Source organism: Eurosta solidaginis, chromosome 1 (assembly GCF_040869045.1).
Source record: "Eurosta solidaginis isolate ZX-2024a chromosome 1, ASM4086904v1, whole genome shotgun sequence".
Taxonomy (NCBI): Eukaryota; Metazoa; Arthropoda; class Insecta; order Diptera; family Tephritidae; genus Eurosta; species Eurosta solidaginis.
The window spans coordinates 38,392,047-38,412,935 of NC_090319.1; the positions used below are offsets into that span (position 1 = coordinate 38,392,047).

At 34.5% G+C, this 20,889-nt stretch overlaps 2 protein-coding genes across 3 annotated transcripts in view; one reads left to right on the forward strand and one right to left on the reverse strand.

The window, feature by feature from the left end:
• pug (pug C-1-tetrahydrofolate synthase, cytoplasmic) overlaps positions 1–20,889 on the reverse strand; it is a 52,232-nt gene that overhangs the window by 24,599 nt on the left and 6,744 nt on the right. For both annotated transcript variants that reach the window (XM_067787309.1, XM_067787317.1), the window contains exons 2-5: positions 5,277–5,342; positions 4,965–5,175; positions 4,193–4,552; positions 1,097–1,208 (exon numbers count right to left, since the gene is read on the reverse strand). In XM_067787309.1, the coding sequence (XP_067643410.1) occupies positions 1,097–1,208; positions 4,193–4,552; positions 4,965–5,175; positions 5,277–5,342 (749 nt within the window). The remainder of the gene's footprint in view (positions 1–1,096; positions 1,209–4,192; positions 4,553–4,964; positions 5,176–5,276; positions 5,343–20,889) is intronic.
• LOC137252102 (dihydrolipoyllysine-residue succinyltransferase component of 2-oxoglutarate dehydrogenase complex, mitochondrial) overlaps positions 6,560–20,889 on the forward strand; it is a 29,857-nt gene continuing 15,527 nt past the window's right edge. Inside the window, exon 1 of the mRNA XM_067787348.1 lies at positions 6,560–6,673. The gene's annotated coding sequence lies outside the window, so the exon portion shown is untranslated. The remainder of the gene's footprint in view (positions 6,674–20,889) is intronic.

The window sequence follows — 20,889 nt, forward strand, 5'->3', positions numbered from 1 at the left end:
TAACCATCTCCATTGTGATCGATTAATGGTGCCATAACCTTAAACAGCTGACATTTTCATAAAAATGAAGAAAACGCAAAAAATTACAAACATATTCCACAAACAATAAGTCTCTTAGTCAAAACTTATCCAAAACAATAAATAAAATATACAAAAAGTTAATAAATTCACCAACACAAATATTTTTAGGTTATGGATATGGCGAAAAACCAAAACCACTTGGTTGGCTACGGTATGGCTATGGCTTTGGCGTTATGGTATGGCACCATTAATCGATTACATTGATTTCCATAAGGTTGGTTCGATTGGCTGTTTTATCTGGTTATGGATAAGTCACCATTAAATGGCCCTTAAGACTGTTATTTCTTATGACCGTATGGTACTAAATGTTGCATACTTTTCTGCGCACTTTATGCAGTTTTAGAGATCTTTGGCGATGGACCTTTAGCATTGGGGAAGGTTGAAATTTGGGGACTCAGCTCACTTAAGTTTTGTCTGGGCCTTATAATAGTTCGTTACAAACATACTGTTGTCCTGAATGTAGAACTTGAAGTCTGATCTCCGCAAGCTGGGAAAACAGGAGTTCCCGATATAACATAATTTTGAAGCAACATCCCAGGTTTTAGTCATTCTACACTACCATTCTACTCTTTGGGTAAGAAAAAGGCAACTCATGCCAAGATAATATTATATTACTAATTATACAACTATATTACTAATTTTCTGTTTAGCAAAATGTGTGATAAAGATAACGGTGAAACTTGTTCATGTGCAATTCATAGAAATTTGTATGTTATAAAAAAATTTTTAACTTAACCTTTCTCTTCATCAAACCTGTTAATTTAGTTTGAACTTAATAACAGGCGTCGTTCTAGAAGAGTTTCGCAAGGTCTAAAAAACTGCTTTACAACATGCCTTCTAAACGGGTTGTTTTTATTTAAAACATACATACTTATTTCTAAGTAGCTCAACCGAAGAACCTTTCGGAATTGTTAAAGCCGTTCCATGGAGCTTTTTTAAATACCTGTTACGAATATTCTTAATTTATGTTCCACAAGCGAATTGTGTTGTATTTATATATTCAATATTGATTTACCTGGTATAACATTGATGCCACAGTCAATGACGACAGCTCCTGGTTTAATCCAGCTTCCTTTCACCATGTTAGGTACACCGACTGCAACGACGAGAATGTCCGCGAAACGACACTGTAATAAATATTTAGTTAAAATACAGGTTTTAAATTATTTTGTTTGCTTTTATTAGGTAATTCGAAGCATATAAACCGAGCTCAAACTAGAACTACCATTATAAGTGGTCTTTGTATTTGACTGTATGCATCTTTTCTCGTGTGAGAACATAAACTTAATCTTCAGAATATGTCATAAGCCAACTGAGAACGGTAGGAATATTAAAAGAATAATGAAATAAATAAAAGAAGAAAAGTTTTTCACAGTCGTTGAACCCGGATGCGAAAGCTGTTAAACTTGTTTCGAATCGCAATACAGACTAAGGTGTCAGGCTTGCTTGGGTACTCTAATATTTTTAAATCAAAGAATGGAAGTTCAAAGGGATGCGTAACTTCATTCAAAAAAACAAATTAAGGTACTAAGTCACAGTTTTGTAGCAAAGTTAAAATGTGGTATCTTTACCCAGATAAAACACTCCATGATGAAATTAATATTCAAATGTTTTGATTCATTTGATCTAACAAGATTGCCATGAATATTTTAGAGGATTCATACATAACTGCTTTTGAATTCGGCTACGATCGGAGTAGATTTTATTATGCTCAGTACACTCAGAGAAAAACGCTGTTCTAAAATCCAGCACCACCGGACTCAATTCAAGCGTTTCATGTTCTTACTTTTCTGAACGACCTGTTCTTAAAACAACAACCTTGTTCTTCAACTGACACCATTTTCCTGAAAAGAGAACGACTGGTCTTAAAATATGAACAAATGTTCTATTAATGAGAACAATGTTCTTAAATTAAGTTCAAGAAAAAAGAAACGGTATAATTCGTGTGTACTACAATGTTAAATACAACATTTGGCACAAGCTATCAAGCAGTTGTAGTGGTGTAGTGACCCAGCGGCTACGATGTTGCGATTGCGATCGTGTGGCGCGAGTTCGATTACCGTCAAACTCTTGAAGTTTTTTAAAACAATTTTTTTATATTCTCTTTTTTTAACTCTTATTTTTCGTTGAGTTCCATTCACATATGCACAGGTAATTCCCAATCTGGTTATGCAATGTTTTAAATATATATTCAGATTGCATCATCAAATAAGAAGAATTTCTCCATAAGAGAAATATACGAAAAAATGCATATATGCGTTTTTTCTAACCTTTTGGAATTTTAATAATAATTTTTTTGTGGTTATTATTTTTAATTAATGACAAAAAAATTATTTATTAATAAACAAAATAAATAAATGGTACCTTGCCACCATTGTTTACTATATAGTTTGGCAGTTTAAATTGAGGTTATGTTGCGAATAGAGTGGAAGGCACTCGAATTCAGTGAAAGAGACACTCGAATGGAGTGGAATGAAGAACATTAGGAAGAGCAGACTTGCATTGGATTAATATAACTTCAATCATTGCATCAATATTAAAGACAAATTCAGAAAAAATAATTAAATACTTGAGTATAAGCAAACATTTTCTTTCAATTACTGCAATTAAGGTGTCCTAGATGCTATATATTCCAAAATTATAACATTTTATGTCTGTTTAAAAATGTAACTTCAATTACCCTAAGATTTCCGTAATATGGCCATTAGTGATGTTTGTGTGTGTGTGCAAATTTTGGGCGATCAGCTGTTAGTTGCGCTACTTGGTAAAGTTTACAATGCTTCCCACTCCCACCAATGAACAAGCACAAACCGTTTTTGAATTAAGACCGAAAAATGTTAAATCTATCACAAGTCGTTCTCGAAGCTTGAGAACAAAAAATCTTAAATCAAGCCCAAGCAGTGCTTGAAAAGAGCACAGAAGGTTTACACATCAATACCAAAGTGGTCATAAAATACGAACGGTGTGCTTGGAAAAACTGTTCTTAAAACAAGCCCATCGTACTTAAAAGACTTTTGTCAACGAATGTTCTTAATTTTGAACTTGTTACGTTCGTTTTAGAACGATTTTTACTCTGAGTGTAATTTGACTTAAAATCTCAACCGTTGTGTGGATCAAAAATACTCAACTGTGCGTTCAGAATGTTATCACTCAACGATTGATCAACGGTTGTGTTCGCTGAAGGCACTAAATGCTAATGACCTAAACAACAACAAAATGCAGTTATCAAAGTTAATACGACAAATTGACTTGAAGTGTTTAGGTGCGTTCCATGGTTCAACTATACATGGTTGGCTCATCTGTAAAGCAACAAAATATGTCTGTTCAAATTGTCAAAATCTGTGTATTGGTGTTGGTGCGAATGGTATGGAATGGGAACTAAAACTTGGCAGTTTTTGTATGTGTAAGTATAATGTTGCCAATGTGTTGGTTTCATTTTGAGTTTGCCATCTCCTTTTGACAATCCCTTCGACCATGCAATGACATAAATAAAATCAGCTGATGAGATGAGCCAACCTGTATAATTGAACCATGGGTGCGTTCCTACTAGGGCTCTTGTTTACAATTTGTTATTCGGCTAGTAGTCGATTTGTCAAGTGGCAAATTTTACATCAATTGAAAATCAGCTAGCTGGTACCTATTCATTTACTCTAACTCTTAATGCCTTCGAAACGCAGAAATCATTAAAAATTTCAAAATAAGGAACAAAAATATTCGAATAGTCCCAACTGTCACTAATCAAATGCAAACAACCATTCGATTAATGATCATCGAACATTTACTGAACAACGTGTGCTAATCGACTAATCGATTCGAATAGTTGATTATCAAGATCCCTAGTTTCTACAGATTTATAAGAGGTGTCAACTGCTTAACGCAATAAAACTTTCTTTACATTTCTTAAAAAAAAACCGATGAATGTGAACACTAAATACAGTGTAGTACTAGTGCAAGTCAATGTTTCCCCGAAAAATTCCACATATGAAGACTATTATGGATGCCTTACAAATCGACCCACTCTATTGAGCTTGAGTTTTAGCTCTGTCAAATTTCGAATTTTGATTATCATCTCTCTAATAAAAATAAAAAAATATTGATTAATTTTACTCACAAGGACATCCAAATGTTTCGTTTTTGAGTGACAAACTATTACTGTAGCATTTTCCCACTTCAACAATTGTGACACTGGTGTACCAACAATTTTGCTTCTACCCAGAACAACAGCTTGTGCACCAGCGATTTGTACACCAGTGCGTTTGATTAGCTCCATACAACCCCATGGTGTACAAGGTAGAAATCCACTCATGTCACCAATAGAGACACGTCCCTCGTTCATCGTATGCAATCCATCGACATCTTTATCCGGACTAACAGCGTCGGTTATCTTGTGTGAATCAATTTTGTTGTCGGTGTCAAGCGGCATTTGTACAATAATGCCATGCACTTTGGGATCATTGTTAACTTCCGTTATCTATTAGAAATTTAAGAAATTTTAAACTTAAAAAATTTAATGCTTGACATTTTCGGAGCATTTTCCTTGCATAACTTTACTACAAATTATTTAAATACACGCCTAAGAATATTTTTTTAAGCCGTCTTACATGACATTTCGGCGGTAGGACGCTCTACTTCAGAAAAAAATTTGATTTTAGGGTGAGACAGGGCATTTTTGAAACAATTCGACTGCTGAGTGGAATATCACCTTATCTCGGCTGCCGTTTCGAAAACGCCTCATTTCATCTGTCTGAACTTAAATTCAATACGTATTCACATTACCTGAATCATTTATGAAAAAATTTCTAAGATAGAGCTTTCTTCAACCGAATTTTGATATAGGTCATTTTCGCACAAATTTTTTTTCTCAAACAGTCTAATGTACGTACCTTTTCTATTAAATCAGTTTCGGTAACGGTGCGTGGAAGTTTGATATGTTCTGCAGCAATACCAATTTCTGTGGCTGCCTTGATTTTCATGCGAATATAAACATTTGAGTCTTCACGGCCGCCCACTTGCAAAATTTTCAAACCAGGCGTAAAAGTTGGTATTTTAGTTTTAACATTCAAAACTTCTTGTTTCAAAGCTTCACGTATTTCACTAAATTTTCAGATGTTTTTTTTTTTTGGGATGAAGAAATGTTAAAATTCACAGTCAAGTTCTCAACATATTTTTATCTTTTGATGTCAAAAAACACTTACTTAGCCACTTGAGTGCCTGATATGAGTTTCGAGGTCCCCGGCATATTTATCGTATCTTGAATAGAGCTAAAGCATAAAAATTGCCGTTTAATAATATGAAATCTTTTCAAAAGTGATCCAATGTTTAAGCCGTGCGTATCAATCACAATTAAATTTAATATTAATTTTGTGTTAAACGGATTTTGTAGCTAAGATGCTTTAACCGCAAATATTAAAATCAATCGGTTCATCTGGTGTATTTGTGTTTTTATTTATTAAAAATAAAAAAAGGTCAACAGATCACACAAGCATGGGCGGATCTGAGCAGGGGAATATAGTAGACTGTGTCGAAAAAACAGTTGTATAAGATCACCCAAAAATATTTTTAGAATGATTCTTAAGAAAATTTATTTTTTTATTCGTCTAAACATAGCGGTCTCTTTCGATAAGCATACAAAAAACTGCAAGCCGCGATTATCTCCGAAGAAATTTTGGGTGGAGCTTCTCTTCCAAACATTTTTTTCTTATCGAAAAAACTTTTTCAAAATTTTTTTATTTTCCTTTTTCCCGGGCGTGAACCGTGGATCTTCCGTGTGGTACGCGGAACACGCTATCACCACATCACGGCGACAAATAAATAACACGCCAATAATAAACTGGTAACACTAAGAAAAGAATCAAAAGTTTTCTATAACACACACATTTGAAAAACATTAAAAAAATCGATAACTTTTTGATAATTTGATAATAGCTACAACAACAACGCCGATAACAAATTGATAACTTTTCGATACCAAATCGAAATTTTTTTCACAAAATATCGAAAACTTTCTGATAACATATCGATAACTTTTCGATAAAAAACGATAACTCATCGAACATCTTTTTTGTCGAAAGCAAGTTTATAACACCTAATAACTCGTCTATACCACGTCGATAACACACCTCTAACAAACATTTCCTGTCCTTTCCTTTTCTTCACCTTCCTTTCCCTTGTTTTCTCTTCTTTTCTTTTTTTCCTTGATTTTGTTTTCCACTGTTACGACGTAATGCTACAATGCATTAGTTGCGGTTATATTCTGTATTCTCCCATACAGCATACCAACTCCGCACGCTGCGCCTAAACTCACCTTCAATATTCCCTCATAAAGCATACCGCTTCCTAACACTGAACTTACGCACGCACTTGCCTTAACCCAGATAACCCTAATGTACTATATGTAGGACACCAATTTCATGTCGATTCACACACGCTCCCGATGGCCAGGAAATAACGGGAATGTATTTTTGCATGCAGTAGAAATTGCGCAACAACGTTAGTTAGTGTTTACAGTCCCTTAGTGAGAGAAGTGCTCGTTGTCTTATTCAGAAAATTACTAATTTTGAAAAATGCAAAATTTTAACATACGATTTCAAAAGTGAGTTAAAATATATATGATAAAATTTAACAAATATATTTTATTAAAAAAAAAAAAAAATAATTGAGAAACAAACGAGTTTTTAAATGTGTAAAATTATAGTTAAATACATTGAAAATTAATTAGTAGTAAAAATGAGCAAATGTTAGTGTCCTACATATAGTACATTAGGAAGATAGGTGTCTATAAGAAATAAAATTTAGTGCAGCCGGGCCTGAAAGCTCATCCGATGAGTCGGACGATAATATACCGTTATATATGTAGAACAACCGCATTTGATTTATATGTATAACTCTAACATGTGAGTAGTGGAACGTTCTGACCAAAATATAAGCTTATATAGAACTTCAATGAGGGGCAAATGGTACCTGCCTTTTCTAGCCCACTGCATTGATATGGCGCTTCAAAACGCTTGGATCATACATCGCGAACGGGGCGGAAGTTTTGACCAACTGAGCTTTAGGCGTGCAGTGGCTACCATGCTGCTGACTACCCACCGAAAGCAATCAACCTACCAAAAAGGCCATCCAAGTTGCCCCAAAGAAGCCCAGATTCGCTATGACCGTATGGATCATCTTGTAGAGCCACAGGAAAAACAAACCCGATGTGGATATTGCCATAAAAAAACCACTACAAGATGTGTAAAATGCAATATTGGTGTACATACCAATTGTTTTGTAAACTTCCATTCTAATAAATAAAAATATGTTTTTATCCCTTATATTCCTATATATACCTATATATACACCTCTAATATAATACAAAAAAAAAATTTTTTTTAAAGTATCAGAGTCTCTTTCTATAGCGGTTTTAAACAGACATTTCGAAAAAAAATTAAAAGTTTTCGCCTGAGTAACTTTTAGGGTTATCTGGGTTAAATGTACATTCTGCATTCGCCCATACTTTGAGCATAAAATGATAATAAAAATAAAATAACAAAAATTTTAAGCACTTCCTTTATATACATAAATGGGCAAAAATCAGCGAAGAATGTCTCCTTTTATAAAGACATATTCTTGCTAAACTTTGATTTTTAAATTTTGATTGATTGGTGTGGAAAGTTGGTAGGAAAGGAGATAGTATTAGTCAATCAATTCCGCTCCACCTTTATTTTTTACTTCTCATAAATATTTTTGCAATTTCTATGTCAAAATTTATATAAGGAGACACTTTTCGCTGGTTTTTGTCCATTTATAAATGGAAGTGCGTACAATTTTTTTATTTTATTTTTATGTTCTCCTTTTCTTACACTTTCTCAATGTCTTAACCTATCTGTTAAGTTCTCCGCTTGTAGCTCAATGAGAACTTACATAAAAATCAATTCCAAAATACCCTCCGTTCCGTTTGATTTTTCTAAATATCTCTGTCTGTGCGAAACTTTTTGTATTGTGTCATCGGCTATCATCGACCTCTGAATTAAGCTCTAAATTTTTAGAGTCTAGCTCATCGAGAAGTTACTTAAAACCTGGTTTAAAATTTCCAAGTTATTATCTAATGTTTTTGATCCGTGCGCCACCTAACGGAATTTTTTTCACCTTTTGTTCCTTTGTCTCGGTGTCTTAACCTGTGTTTCCTGTTGTAAAAACGTTAAAAGTTTTTTGAAAAAAAAAAAAATTTTTTTTTGGGTTTTGGGGAGTGTTTTGGTCGAAAAATTGACCCTTTCGCCATTTTTTGTTCGCAAGCTCGAAAATTATTTTTTTGGGTATGCGTATTGGAACTTTTGTTTTCTGAGCCCAAATCCTATCGAAAAATCGATGGTGCGATATCGGTTAACTTTTGTCCTTACAAAACGACCCGACCCACCGGATATATTACAATAATTAAAAATGGTTAGTACACGTTATTGGTGTATATTACAATATACATTTTGGATATATGCATATGTATGTATTTCCATCCAAATATTTATATGACGCCCAATGCCAAAGGTTTCATATCGCATTAACGGTACATTTCAAAGTTGGAACTATAAAAAATGAGCTATTCGAAAGAACATAGGGCTCTCAGGTAAATACCGCTCTTATCAATAAATTAAAGTTCGCAATGCCGTACAAATGGTCTGGACGGCAATTAATATAGAGATTATATATCGTTACGGGTGAGACATTTGTACGCAATACGTCTTTGTTGACGGATTCTGATAAAACATGCTAAAGATTTCAGGTTCTGATAGATAGATTGAGACACTTAACATTGAATCAGTACTGCAATGTAAAAAAACTCACAATATATTAGTTTATATGCAAATTATAGTAAGCTTTATAATTGTCACGGGTGGGACAAAAAAAAAAGACGCCATCCATTAGTGAAGTTACAAATTATAAAAACATTGCAAATATAGGGAAGTAGCTTGTTATGCTTAAATTCTTTTAATTTCTTTTTTTATGGTTGGTTTCATCAAAGCTGAATATATTTAAAACAGACCTGTTAAATGATGATTACTAATGGTAATGATTAGCAGTTCCATTGATTATTTTCTTTAAACGCCATTTAATGATAACTTGCCAATATTTTCTATTTTTAATGATTACTTTTCAATTTATTAAAAAAAATAATAAAATAATCATGATTTTTTACGATTATTGAAAAAAATCAAAAGTAATCAAAAATCAAAAAAAAAATTAAAAGTAATTAAAAATCAAAAAAAATTAAAAGTAATTGATTATTTTTAATTTTTTTTATTTTTTTTTATTTTTTTTTTTATTTTTTTTTTGGTTATTTTTGATTATTTTTCCGCTTTATTGAAAGAAAAATTCTCGTTTGTTGCATGCAGGGGATAATTTCTACATACAAATACATTTTATTATTATTATTATTATTATTATTTAATTCATTCAGTCTAAAAGTACATGCTTTCTTACAGACTAGTTAAAAATAAAAAACAATTCAAGCTTAAACTTATATAAGCTGTTATTAAAATTAAGAACATTACTGATTCGATTTGCTAGATATATAGTCCTAGTTATAGGTTCATTCATAGCATAATTCGTTTTATGAGTTATTTCGATGAATAATCTATTATCTTCTGGATGTAATGGTAAATCGTATGCCCCTATTACCGTTTACAACTCAACTCTGGTTGAGTTGAAATTTCGTAATTTGGAATTACAGATTACAACTCAACCTGTCAAAAAAATGTCGGTTGAGTTGTCTAGTTTAACAACTTTTTGTGGCATTACCGTTTACAACCTTGTGTTGGTGTAGTTGTCAAAGACATCAAAATCTTACAACTGATTACTAGCAGTTTCTCATACAATTTGCAGGTATTTTAAAAAAATATTACGTCTTAGAAGACGGTTCACCACCTAATTTTTAACAAAAATTTTCAAAGTTGGTATCAAAAGGCACGTTTCGACCTCCGATTTAAGAATCCGGAAACAAAAATTAAAAATTTAATTTCTGTCATATCATTTCGGTTCAAATTTTCATGTGGTTGTTGTATTTTGCCAGATTTTTTGTACACACTAATGCAGAGAGGCGTTGGACCCACCAAGCGTTATTTTTACAAATCGCGGCAAAGGCCGCCAACGCAGAAAGATGTTCTGTGCAAAAAAAAACTGTGGATCGAGCCTCGTATTTCGGACCCTCGGGCCATTTTGTGGGTTTTTGTAAATATTTTTCGACAGAAATTAAATTTTTAATTTCCGCTTTCGAATCCTAAAAACGAAGATCGAAACGCGTCTTTTGATACTACCTTTGTTAAGAGTTAGATGGTGCACGGGCTCATAAAACGTTACTAAAAAAACAAAAAATTTAAAGCCGGTAGTTAAATCTTTTTTAATCAAACAATAATCAAAAACTTCGTACATATTTATAGAAAAAAACAACGTTTAAACGAAGGATTACATTGAATAACTTTTTGACTTTATAGAGCGCCATTCCGAAGTTGGACGAGGCTTGCCGCAGTTCGGATGCAGCCAAAATAGGTGAAATTATGCGTACTTGAGTCCCATTGATACTAATCACTACTCCTGGGAATCCTGTTTTAGAGTAAAATACAATTTTTGCTGTTTGGGTTTTAATCCACTTCGCACAAATACGCTCCTCAATAATATCTAAAACCAGTCCAACACCAAAATCATTTCCACAGCATTTTTGATAGCTACCATTAGCAAGGAATCTGAGTGTGGCGCATAATTTTAAAATAGGGGTACATCCTTCCCTCGAAAGCGTTTGTGGAAATGGTCCTTAATTTTGTTTAGTAATGAGAAAATGCTTCCTTTCAAATCTGGGAAATAACTTCATTTGAAGCTCATCATTTGTCACTTAAACATTTTCTTTCTTGGCGCTTGGTAGTTCCAAGGGATTGGCATGATCACGCGAATGTTTTCCGTATTCGCGACATGTCAAACATTTTCGCAATTATAAAATATATTTCATATCATATAATATCTTGTAATAACAAAATCACTTTTGCAAATGCTTAAATTTCCGCCACAAATTGATCAGCTGTTCGTTTATCTGTCAAATCATCACTTTCTTAGGTTGGCAACACCAATTCAACTTCAACTGAAATAAGTTGTAATTCGTAATACCAAACAAGAGTTGAGTTGTCTGAAAGTTAGGTTGTTTTAATTACAACCCAACTAAGTTGAGTTGTATACCGTAATAGGGGCAGTAATCACTCACCGAGGCGAATATATACATGCAATATATAGGGCGAATAGTATAGGAGCGTAGATTCAAACATATTCTCAGGTAAGTATATACACATGTGCTTTATTTGTTACACTCATTATATGAAATAATAATGGTTTCATCCTTAAGTCAAGCCAATTTTGTTTTGTATCCAAAATTAATATATCCGCTATTTTGGATTAAGTTATGGCTATGCACTGATTGTTTTGTAATCAAAGTTTATCATATTGTTCGCTTTATTTTAGTAATATTGGTTTCATATCATCGCCACTATGTGAGTGTTCTTCGTTCGATTAGAGAGCTTTATCATAAATTTTTTTCGTTAATATCTTTTGAACGACTCAAAAATTTTGTTTTCCTTCTTCGGATTATTAATGCTGAGATCAAGCCAAGTCTTAATTTCCATTGTTAGTAATAAAAATATGGCTCACTATGCAACATTAAAAATTTTATAGGAAATATCCTAGACGTAATCATAAGGAAATAAAAATAAGTTTCAATCTAATGTACATGGACATTAGGGTGACCCTTCGTTGTATGGAGGGAAAAAAAGTGTTTGGATTCTTGATCTCACCCCAAAATATGCGAATAGCTCAAAAATGAATATATACAAAGTTTTAGGCCAATCAAAAAAGATTTAGAGGTGGCGCAAAGGGCTTGAAATCCTGAAAAATGACGAATTTTTACAATTCCGTGTTTCAGGCTTCCATATCTCTAAATCCTACGAAAATTTACTGCTTTTCCACACCGTAATAAGATCTGTATTTTCTTACTTTTTTAAAATGGCCACAATCACAAAATCGGTCGGTCAATAACAGAGTTACAGGGCAAAATATATATTGCTTTCGACAAACAAATATGAAAAGTAAATTAAGTCTGTGCAAATGTGTTTATCAGTGAATCGTGGTATTCGGGTAAAAAACGTTCAAATAAACTTTTTTATACACCAATACATATATCCCTTGAAGCCAAACTTGAAGTTTATTTATTTAAAAAAGTATACACATATATTTTTTTATAAATTTTTTTTCGAAATGCGTGATGCCACAACAAATTTCAGCCTGCACTGCAACTTGTTCTTGCAACAAGCATGTCGAAGAAATTTAAAAAAAGTATAAAGAAATGAAAATATATATTTTAAAATTGCAAACTACTACAAAACATTTCTTTGACGTTTTCTTGTTAAAACTATACTGCTCTTGAATGAACAAATTTTGAATAGTAGGTTTTTTTTAAATAGATAAATTGCGGTACTTTGAATTGGGATGGAAAACCACTTCTAGAAATAACAGGTCGTGAAAAGGTGAAACGACTTCCAGTTGTTGTTACTTAAAGAAATGGCGAACAGTTAATAGGAGCTCCAAAATTATATGCTGCAACAGGCTCGGAAATAGCTGATACGTTGTATGAACTGTTATTTGAATGGGATCTGAAGGATGATATTGTGGCCTGTTGTTTTGATACATCGGTTAACACAGGCGTTATAAAAGGAGCTGCAACGTTATTAGAAAAAAAACTGGAGCGAAATCAAGGTATCTACCTTGTCGTCATCATATTTATGAAGTTCTGCTGAGAGTTATTTTCCAGTAAATACTAGTAAGGACGTTCAGTTATTTCGGCGATTTCAAGAAAATTGCAAAAACATCGACAAAAATAGTTTTAGAGATTTGCTATAAAATAACGAATTGAAATTACTTTTAAGCGATAGCAAATATACTATTTTAAAAAACCCTCTAAGGAATAGTTGAAAAAGAAAATAGTAAGAGATGATTATAGGGAATTATTGGCATTAAGGTTTATATGTCTAGGAGCAAGTGATGGCATAAAATTTCGTGTACCAAAGCCCACTCATCATGCTCGGTGGATGTCTAAGGTAAATCTATTTATTTCGTGAACAGTTTAAACTAACGGAGTATGAAGAGAATTCAGTAGCAAGTATATGCGCGTTTATTATACAATTCTATGTTAAGCTCTGGTTTCACTGTACCAATCCTCATAGATCACCTCTTCAAGACTTATCTTTTATTAAATATATTATATATTATATCATGTTTATAAATACAGAAATGTTAATAAAAAAATATCTGACATTACAATAAAAAAGTTTTGTAACCACCTCTGGTACCTGTCTGAAGAATGTATTGCATTGGCATTGTTCGATGATGACGTCTCTTGTACCATGAAGAAAAAGATTGTGGAAAAAATCAAAAGCATAGGACAACTGCGACAAGGAAACAGAAATTTAAAGAGGTTACACTTAAGGCCCAGTGAAATTAATAAAGTCATAGAAAAAGAACTAGGTACACGATTTTGTAACAGGAAATACAATTGATTTTTTTGGTCGGTTTGGGATATCATCTCAATTTCTGGAGGTAGATCCACTATACTGGGGGGATACAGGAACCTATAAAAAAGCTAAGAATACTGTTATAAATATAAAAGTAGTTAACGACACAGCAGAACGGGGAGTAAAGCTTATAGAAGAATATAATAGAATACTTACAAATGACGAACAAGAAAAACAGTGTTTTTTACAAGTTGTAACTGTCTAAGTCATCATTAGATCTTAGGAAATAATATCATATTATATACGTGTCAGCTAAAGTTTCACAAGATATATGTATATGTTTTAAAAATGTATTTTCAAAAAAATTTATAATAAACAAGTAAGGAAGGCTAAGTTCGGGTGTAACCGAACATTACATACTCAGTTGAGAGCTATGGAGACAAAATAAGGGAAAATCACCATGTAGTAAAATGAACCGAGGGTAATCCTGGAATGTGTTTGTATGACATGTGTATCAAATGAAAGGTATTAAAGAGTATTTTATGAGGGAGTGGGCCATAGTTCTATAGGTGGACGCCATTTAGGGATATCGCCATAAAGGTGGACCAGGGCTGACTCTAGAATTTGTTTGTACGATATGGGTATCAAATGAAAGGTGTTAATGAGTATTTTAAAAGGGCGTGGGCCTTAGTTCTATAGGTGGACGCCTTTTCGAGATATCGCCATAAAGGTGGACCAGACGTGACTCTAGAATTTGTTTGTACGATATGGGTATCAAATGAAAGGTGTTAATGAGTATTTTAAAAGGGCGTGGGCCTTAGTTCTATAGGTGGACGCCTTTTCGAGATATCGCCATAAAGGTGGACCAGGGGTGACTCTAGAATTTGTTTGTACGATATGGGTATCAAATGAAAGGTGTTAATGAGTATTTTAAAAGGGAGTGGGCCCTAGTTCTATAGGTGGACGCCTTTTCGAGACCAGGGGTGACTCTAGAATTTGCTTGTACGATATGGGTATCAAATGAAAGGTGTTAATGAGTATTTTAAAATGGAGTGGGACTTAGTTCTATAGGTGGACGCCTTTTCGAGATATCGCTATAAAGGTGGACCAGGGGTGACTCTAGAATTTGTTTGTACTATATGGGTATCAAATGAAAGGTGTTAATGAGTATTTTAAAAGGGAGTGGGCTTTAGTTCTATAGGTGGACGCCTTATCGAGATATCGCCATAAATGTGAACCAGGGGTGACTCTAGAATGAGTTTGTACGACAGAGGTATCAAATTAAAGGTATTAATGAGGGTTTTAAAAGGGAGTGGTGGTAGTTGTATATGTGAAGGCGTTTTCGAGATGTCGACCAAAATGTGGACCAGGGTGACACAGAACATCATCTGTCGGGTACCGCTAATTTATTTATATATGTAATACCCCGAACAGTATTCCTTCCTAGATTCCAAGGACTTTTGATTTCGCCCTGCAGAACTTTTTCATTTTCTTCTGCTTAATATGGTAGGTGTCATACCCATTTTACAAAGTTTTTTTCTAAAGTTATATTTTGCGTCAATAGACCAATCTAATTACCTTGTTTCATCCCTTTTTTATATTTGGTATATAATTATGGCATTTCTTTCATTTTTCGTAATTTTCGATATTGAGAAAGTGGGCGTGGTCATAGTCGGATTTCGGCCATTTTTTACGCCAATACAAAATGAGTTGAGGTAAGTACGTGAACTGAGTTTAGTAAAGATATATCGATTTTTGCTCAAGTTATCGTGTTAACGGCCGAGTGGAAGGACAGACGGTCGAATGTGTATAAAAACTGGGCGTGGCTTCTACCGATTTCGCCCTTTTTCACAGAAAACAGTTATCGTCCTAGAATCTAAGCCTCTACCAAATTTCACAAGGATTGGTAAATTTTTGTTCGACTTATGGCATTAAAAGTATCCTAGACAAATTAAATGAAAAAGGACGGAGCCACGCCCATTTTGAAATTTTCTTTTATTTTTGTATTTTGTTGCACCATATCATTACTGGAGTTAAATGTTGACATAATTTGCTTATATACTGTAAAGATATTAACTTTTCTTTTAAAATTTGACTTTAAAAAAATCTTTTTTTAAAAAGTGGGCGTGGTCGTTCTCCGATTTTGCTAATTTTTATTAAGCATACATATAGTAATAAGAGGAACGTTCCTGCCAAATTTCATCATGATATCTTCAACGACTGCCAATTTACAGATTGCCAAACTTCTAAATTACCTTCTTTTAAAAGTGGGCGGTGCCACGCCCATTGTCCAAAATTTTACTAATTTTCTATTCCGCGTCATAAGTTCAACTCACCTACCAAGTTTCATCGCTTTATCCGTATTTGGTAATGAATTATCGCACTTTTTCGATTTTTCGAAATTTTCGATATCGAAAAAGTGGGCGTGGTTATAGTCCGATATCGTTCATTTTAAATAGGGATCTGAGATGAGTGCCCAGGAACCTACATACCAAAATTTCATCAAGATACCTCAAAATTTACTCAAGTTATCGTGTTAACGGACGGACGGACATGGCTCAATCGAATTTTTTTTTCGATACTGATGATTTTGATATATGGAAGTCTATATCTATCTCGATTCCTTTATATCTGTATAACCAACCGTTATCCAATCAAAGTTAATATACTCTGTGAGCTCTGCTCAACTGATTATAAAAAATTTGAAACAAACCCCTTTACGTATACTCATTATATACACATTCTTGAAGTAATGACACCGTGTTTAAGGCATAACTTATTTTATAACTTTATTATTATTTGACCAATTTTTGTTATTTTAGATTTATTCGAAAGTCAAATATCTCTAGAACTTACTAATAAAAAAAATAAATGTAAGGCGCGATAACCTCCGAAGAGATCTAAGGCCGAGCTTCTCTTCCAATTTGCGTCGTGCTCCTCTTGATTTTCCCTACAAATTGGCCGGACGGGACCTACATGTTTTATGCCGACTCCGAACGGCATCTGCAAGGCAGATGAGTTTTCACTGAGAGCTTTTCATGGCAGAAATACACCCGGAGCGCTTGCCAAACACTGCCGAGGGGCGACCCCGCTTAGAAAAATTTTCTTCTAATTGAAAAACCTTATTTCTAAAATTTTGATGTTGCTTTGCCCGGGAGTTGAACCCATGGCATACGGTGTGATAGGCGGAGCACGCTACCATCACACCACGGTGGCCGCCTTACTAATAGCATGATAAATTACGTTTTGCCCATAACAAATGAAGTAGGGTTGACCAAAATTAAGAAATTGTCAAAATTCGTTATTTTTCAGGATTTCAAGCTCTTTGCGCCACCTCTAACCCTTTTTCGATTGACCTAAAACTTTGTATATTCTAGTTTTTAGGCTATTCGCATATTTCTAGGGGGTGAGATCGAGAATCGGAACACTTTGGAAAATAAGGGCCACCCTAATGGACATATGTATGTTAATTTTATCTGGGATATAACAACCTTTGGTTAGACAACTGATCAAGATGATGAAAGACAACTTAGAGGATCGCTCCAGTTGGAAGTGAAGCTATCAAGCTGAGTAGTATTACTCATACATATTGTTTTGTCGTGAAACAATACGCACTCCCCCGCAAGGTATTCGTCGCATAGGTGTTATAACCAGATAAAACAGCTGATCGAACCTACCTTAGGGAAATGAATGTAATCGATTAATGGTGCCATACCATAACGCTAACGCCATAACCATACCATAGCCAACCAATTGGTTTTTGGTTTCTCGCCATATCCATAACCTAAAAATATTTGAGTTGGTGAATTTAATAACTTTTTGTAGATTTTATTTATTGTTTTGGATACGTTATGACTAAGAGACTTATTTTTTGTGGAATATGTTTTTAATTTTTTGCGTTTTCGTCATTTTTAAGAAATTTTCACGACTTTTTGGTTAAGGCACCATTAATCGATCGCATTGGAGATGGTTATGGATATGGGTATGGTTACGACTATGGCGTTAGAGTTAAGGAAGTTTAATTCACACTTTAATCAGTGCATAGCCATAACGTAATCCAAAATAGTGGATATATTTATTTTGGATATAACAAAATTGGCTACACTTAAGGATGAAACTATAAAGGATCGTTGCTAAATGAAAGATTTTGGACGCCAACCTATGAATCCAACTTTTTTTTACATATTGTCGGGCAATTAGAAAAACAGCCGCTTTGGATCCCACATTATTTTATATAAGAAGTGTAGTAAAATATGCACATGTGTATATACTTACCTGAGAATATGTTTGAATCAACGCTCATATACCATTCGCCCTATATGTTGCATTTATATATTCGCCTCGGTAAGCGCTTACCATTTACTATTGCATCCTAAAACGTACTTGTATGTAGAAATTATCCCGCGCATGCAACAAACGAGAATATTTCTTTCAATAAAGCGGAAAAATAATCAAAAACAATACAAAAATCATAACAAATAAAAAAAAAAAAATAATCGAAATAATCGAAAATAATCAAAAGTAATCATTTTGATTTTTTTTTCAATGAGTGACCTCGACAACAATAACCCGAAGGCGGAAAAGAAAAATTGTATCTCTGTCCGGAGATATTTGCAGTTGAAGTTGGCGATTTTCATGTCGTTGTTGTAATGTTTTTGTGCGTTGAAAAAAAATTGTGTGTACAAAGGGATTTTGTACGCATTTAATTATCCCACCTCATTGGTGGACCGGCCAGGGTAATTTTTTATAAGCTCGGCTGAAGGCCGCCAACGCAACCCGGGGTCATTTTTCGCTTTTTCATCAATATCTTTTGAACGAGCTAAAATTTTAATTTTCGACCTTCTGTTCTATTAATTCCGTATGTTCGGAACATTCGTCTCCATTTAAGAATTTTGGGAATCAGTTTATATTTGAAATATTATGTATATACTTATTTGATATATTCGGACCTCGTGAGGTAGTATCAAATGAACGTATTCCGTGAATACTTAACGGAAAAGAGCTTTCCGAAATTTCAGAATAAAAAGGTGAATACTCCCTGTGTAGCAGGACCGCACAAAAGCTTAACTCTTCTGTCAAAGTCAAGGTAGGAATATAAAGTTCTAAGACAATAAGCCATTTTCTTTTATTTTTGTTTTTGTCAGTTCATTGCGGCTGCCGAGTAGCGTATCACCCCATGTCGGCTGACTGTTAAAAATCGTGCTATCTCAAAATATTTTTCAAAAATTTCTCAATTCAGGATTTGTGACAAAACCGCCTTATATTAGAGTTAGATTGAAGAACGCTTCATCTTAGAATGATTTTCATTAAAAGAATGACCAAACCAACATAACTTTATCAATTCACGAAGTACTTAGTAGAAAATGAATTATTTTCCCAAAAACTTTTGGCATTTACAAATTTATTATCACTACTAATATACTAGCAAAGATACTTTTCTACTACAATTTTCACTGAAGGGTATTGAATTATCCCCCGCTTTACTTACTTCGTAAAAGAAACCAGTCCAGATTTTTCAACTTGGGAGTGTCAAAGATCTCTCATCATTGGAGAACAAACATCTAGTAATTGCATCATGGTTTCTAGCATTGTATAATAAATGTTAAAAAAGGAGACAAAGATAACACTTTTCGATAGATCTAATAATAACAATATAGGTCTTATATGATTTGGTATTTTAATCAGCTCCATTAAACAATATTGAGTTAATGCAGTTTTTTTGTATTAAAATAAGTCGATTGTTAAGTGAAACATTTTTTGACATCTTTATTAAATCACGCTTTTTCTACTTAATTGATATAGTTCAAACAGCACTTTACTTTAAGAGAAAATATGGTGTTGCAAATGCATTTAAAGAATAAATTTAATATTTCCACCAAGGATCACTTTCTCCCTATACAACAAAAAGTAATGGCCCTTATTTGCATACGCATTGTACAGCATTTAGAATAGTGAAAATATTTCTTCATTTCAAAAAAATTTAATTTTTAATGGCAGTCCATTTTCTCATTAAGTATGTTATGGAAGTAAAATCTAATGAATTGCTAAAACATGGCCACGACCCATCGTTGAAACAGCAACCACCTTTAAAAGGGATGTCCATTATTCCCATCTGTGCCCCCCGTAATAGTAGCTGTCTTATGGCTTACACCTCTACAAGTTACCCGCTGCAAAATCATGCCTTGTAGGTTATTTCCTTTCACAGAAATCTGTGATCGAACAGCAAAAGTTAAATAAATGTTGAATTTGTAAGGTGAGTTTCGACGACGGCTGGGGTAGCACTCAGCCAATCCAGATTCGAAAAAGGACACCTTTTGTAATGAACACACGTCGATTTGTTGTTGGTATTTTGGTCAAGCACACACACCTTAGCAGAGAGGAAGCCTGGCCGAGGAATAGAAGGTGGTGAGTCGGTGGATCGATTTCCCCGAATAACCGGAGGTCGGTGGAATGGATGCACGTCACAAGTTGGCAGCTGGTAGATTGCAGCGGGCCGGTGGACACGGTTGGTGGATCTTTGGATCGGTTTCCAAGCAACCGAAGGTTGGTGAAACCGATACACGTCGCTGGTTGACAAATTGGTGGATTCCGGCGGATCGGTGAATACAGAGGTGGATCGATTTCCAAGAAATCGAAGGTTGGTGAAACCGATACATGTCGCTGGTTGACAAATCGGTGGATTCCGGCGGATCGGTGATTTCGGAGGTGGACCGTTGAATCGGTTTCCAAACAACCGAAGGTTGGTGGAACCGATACAAGTCCCTGGTTGACAAGTTGGTGGATTACGGAGGGTCGGTGAATACGGACGGTGGATCGTTGGATCGATTTCCAAGCAACCGAAGGTTGGTGAAACCGATACAACTCCCTGGTTGACAAGTTGGTGGATTACGGCGGGTCGGTGAATACGGACGGTGGATCGATTTCCAAGCAACCGAAGGTTGGTGAAACCGATACAAGTCCCTGGTTGACAAGTTGGTGGATTACGGCGGGTCGGTGAACACGGATGGTGGATCGTTTTCCAAGCAACCGAAGGTTGGTGAAACCGATACCCGTCATTAGTTGGTGGACTCCGGTGAACAGAAATTTAGTTGCAAAAACCCAATTTATTCGGTGGTTTCTTCCAGTAAATGGGGAGACGACGCCCCAGTGTCGGGGGAAAACTGTGACGTGGAAATGCATTTCCTCACTACCTATTCTCCTGACACACAAAAAGAAGGCGACCAAGGTCGCCTACTGCACACAGGATTGAAAGTACCAGACAAGGTAATGTTATCCGCTCACTCGCATGGGG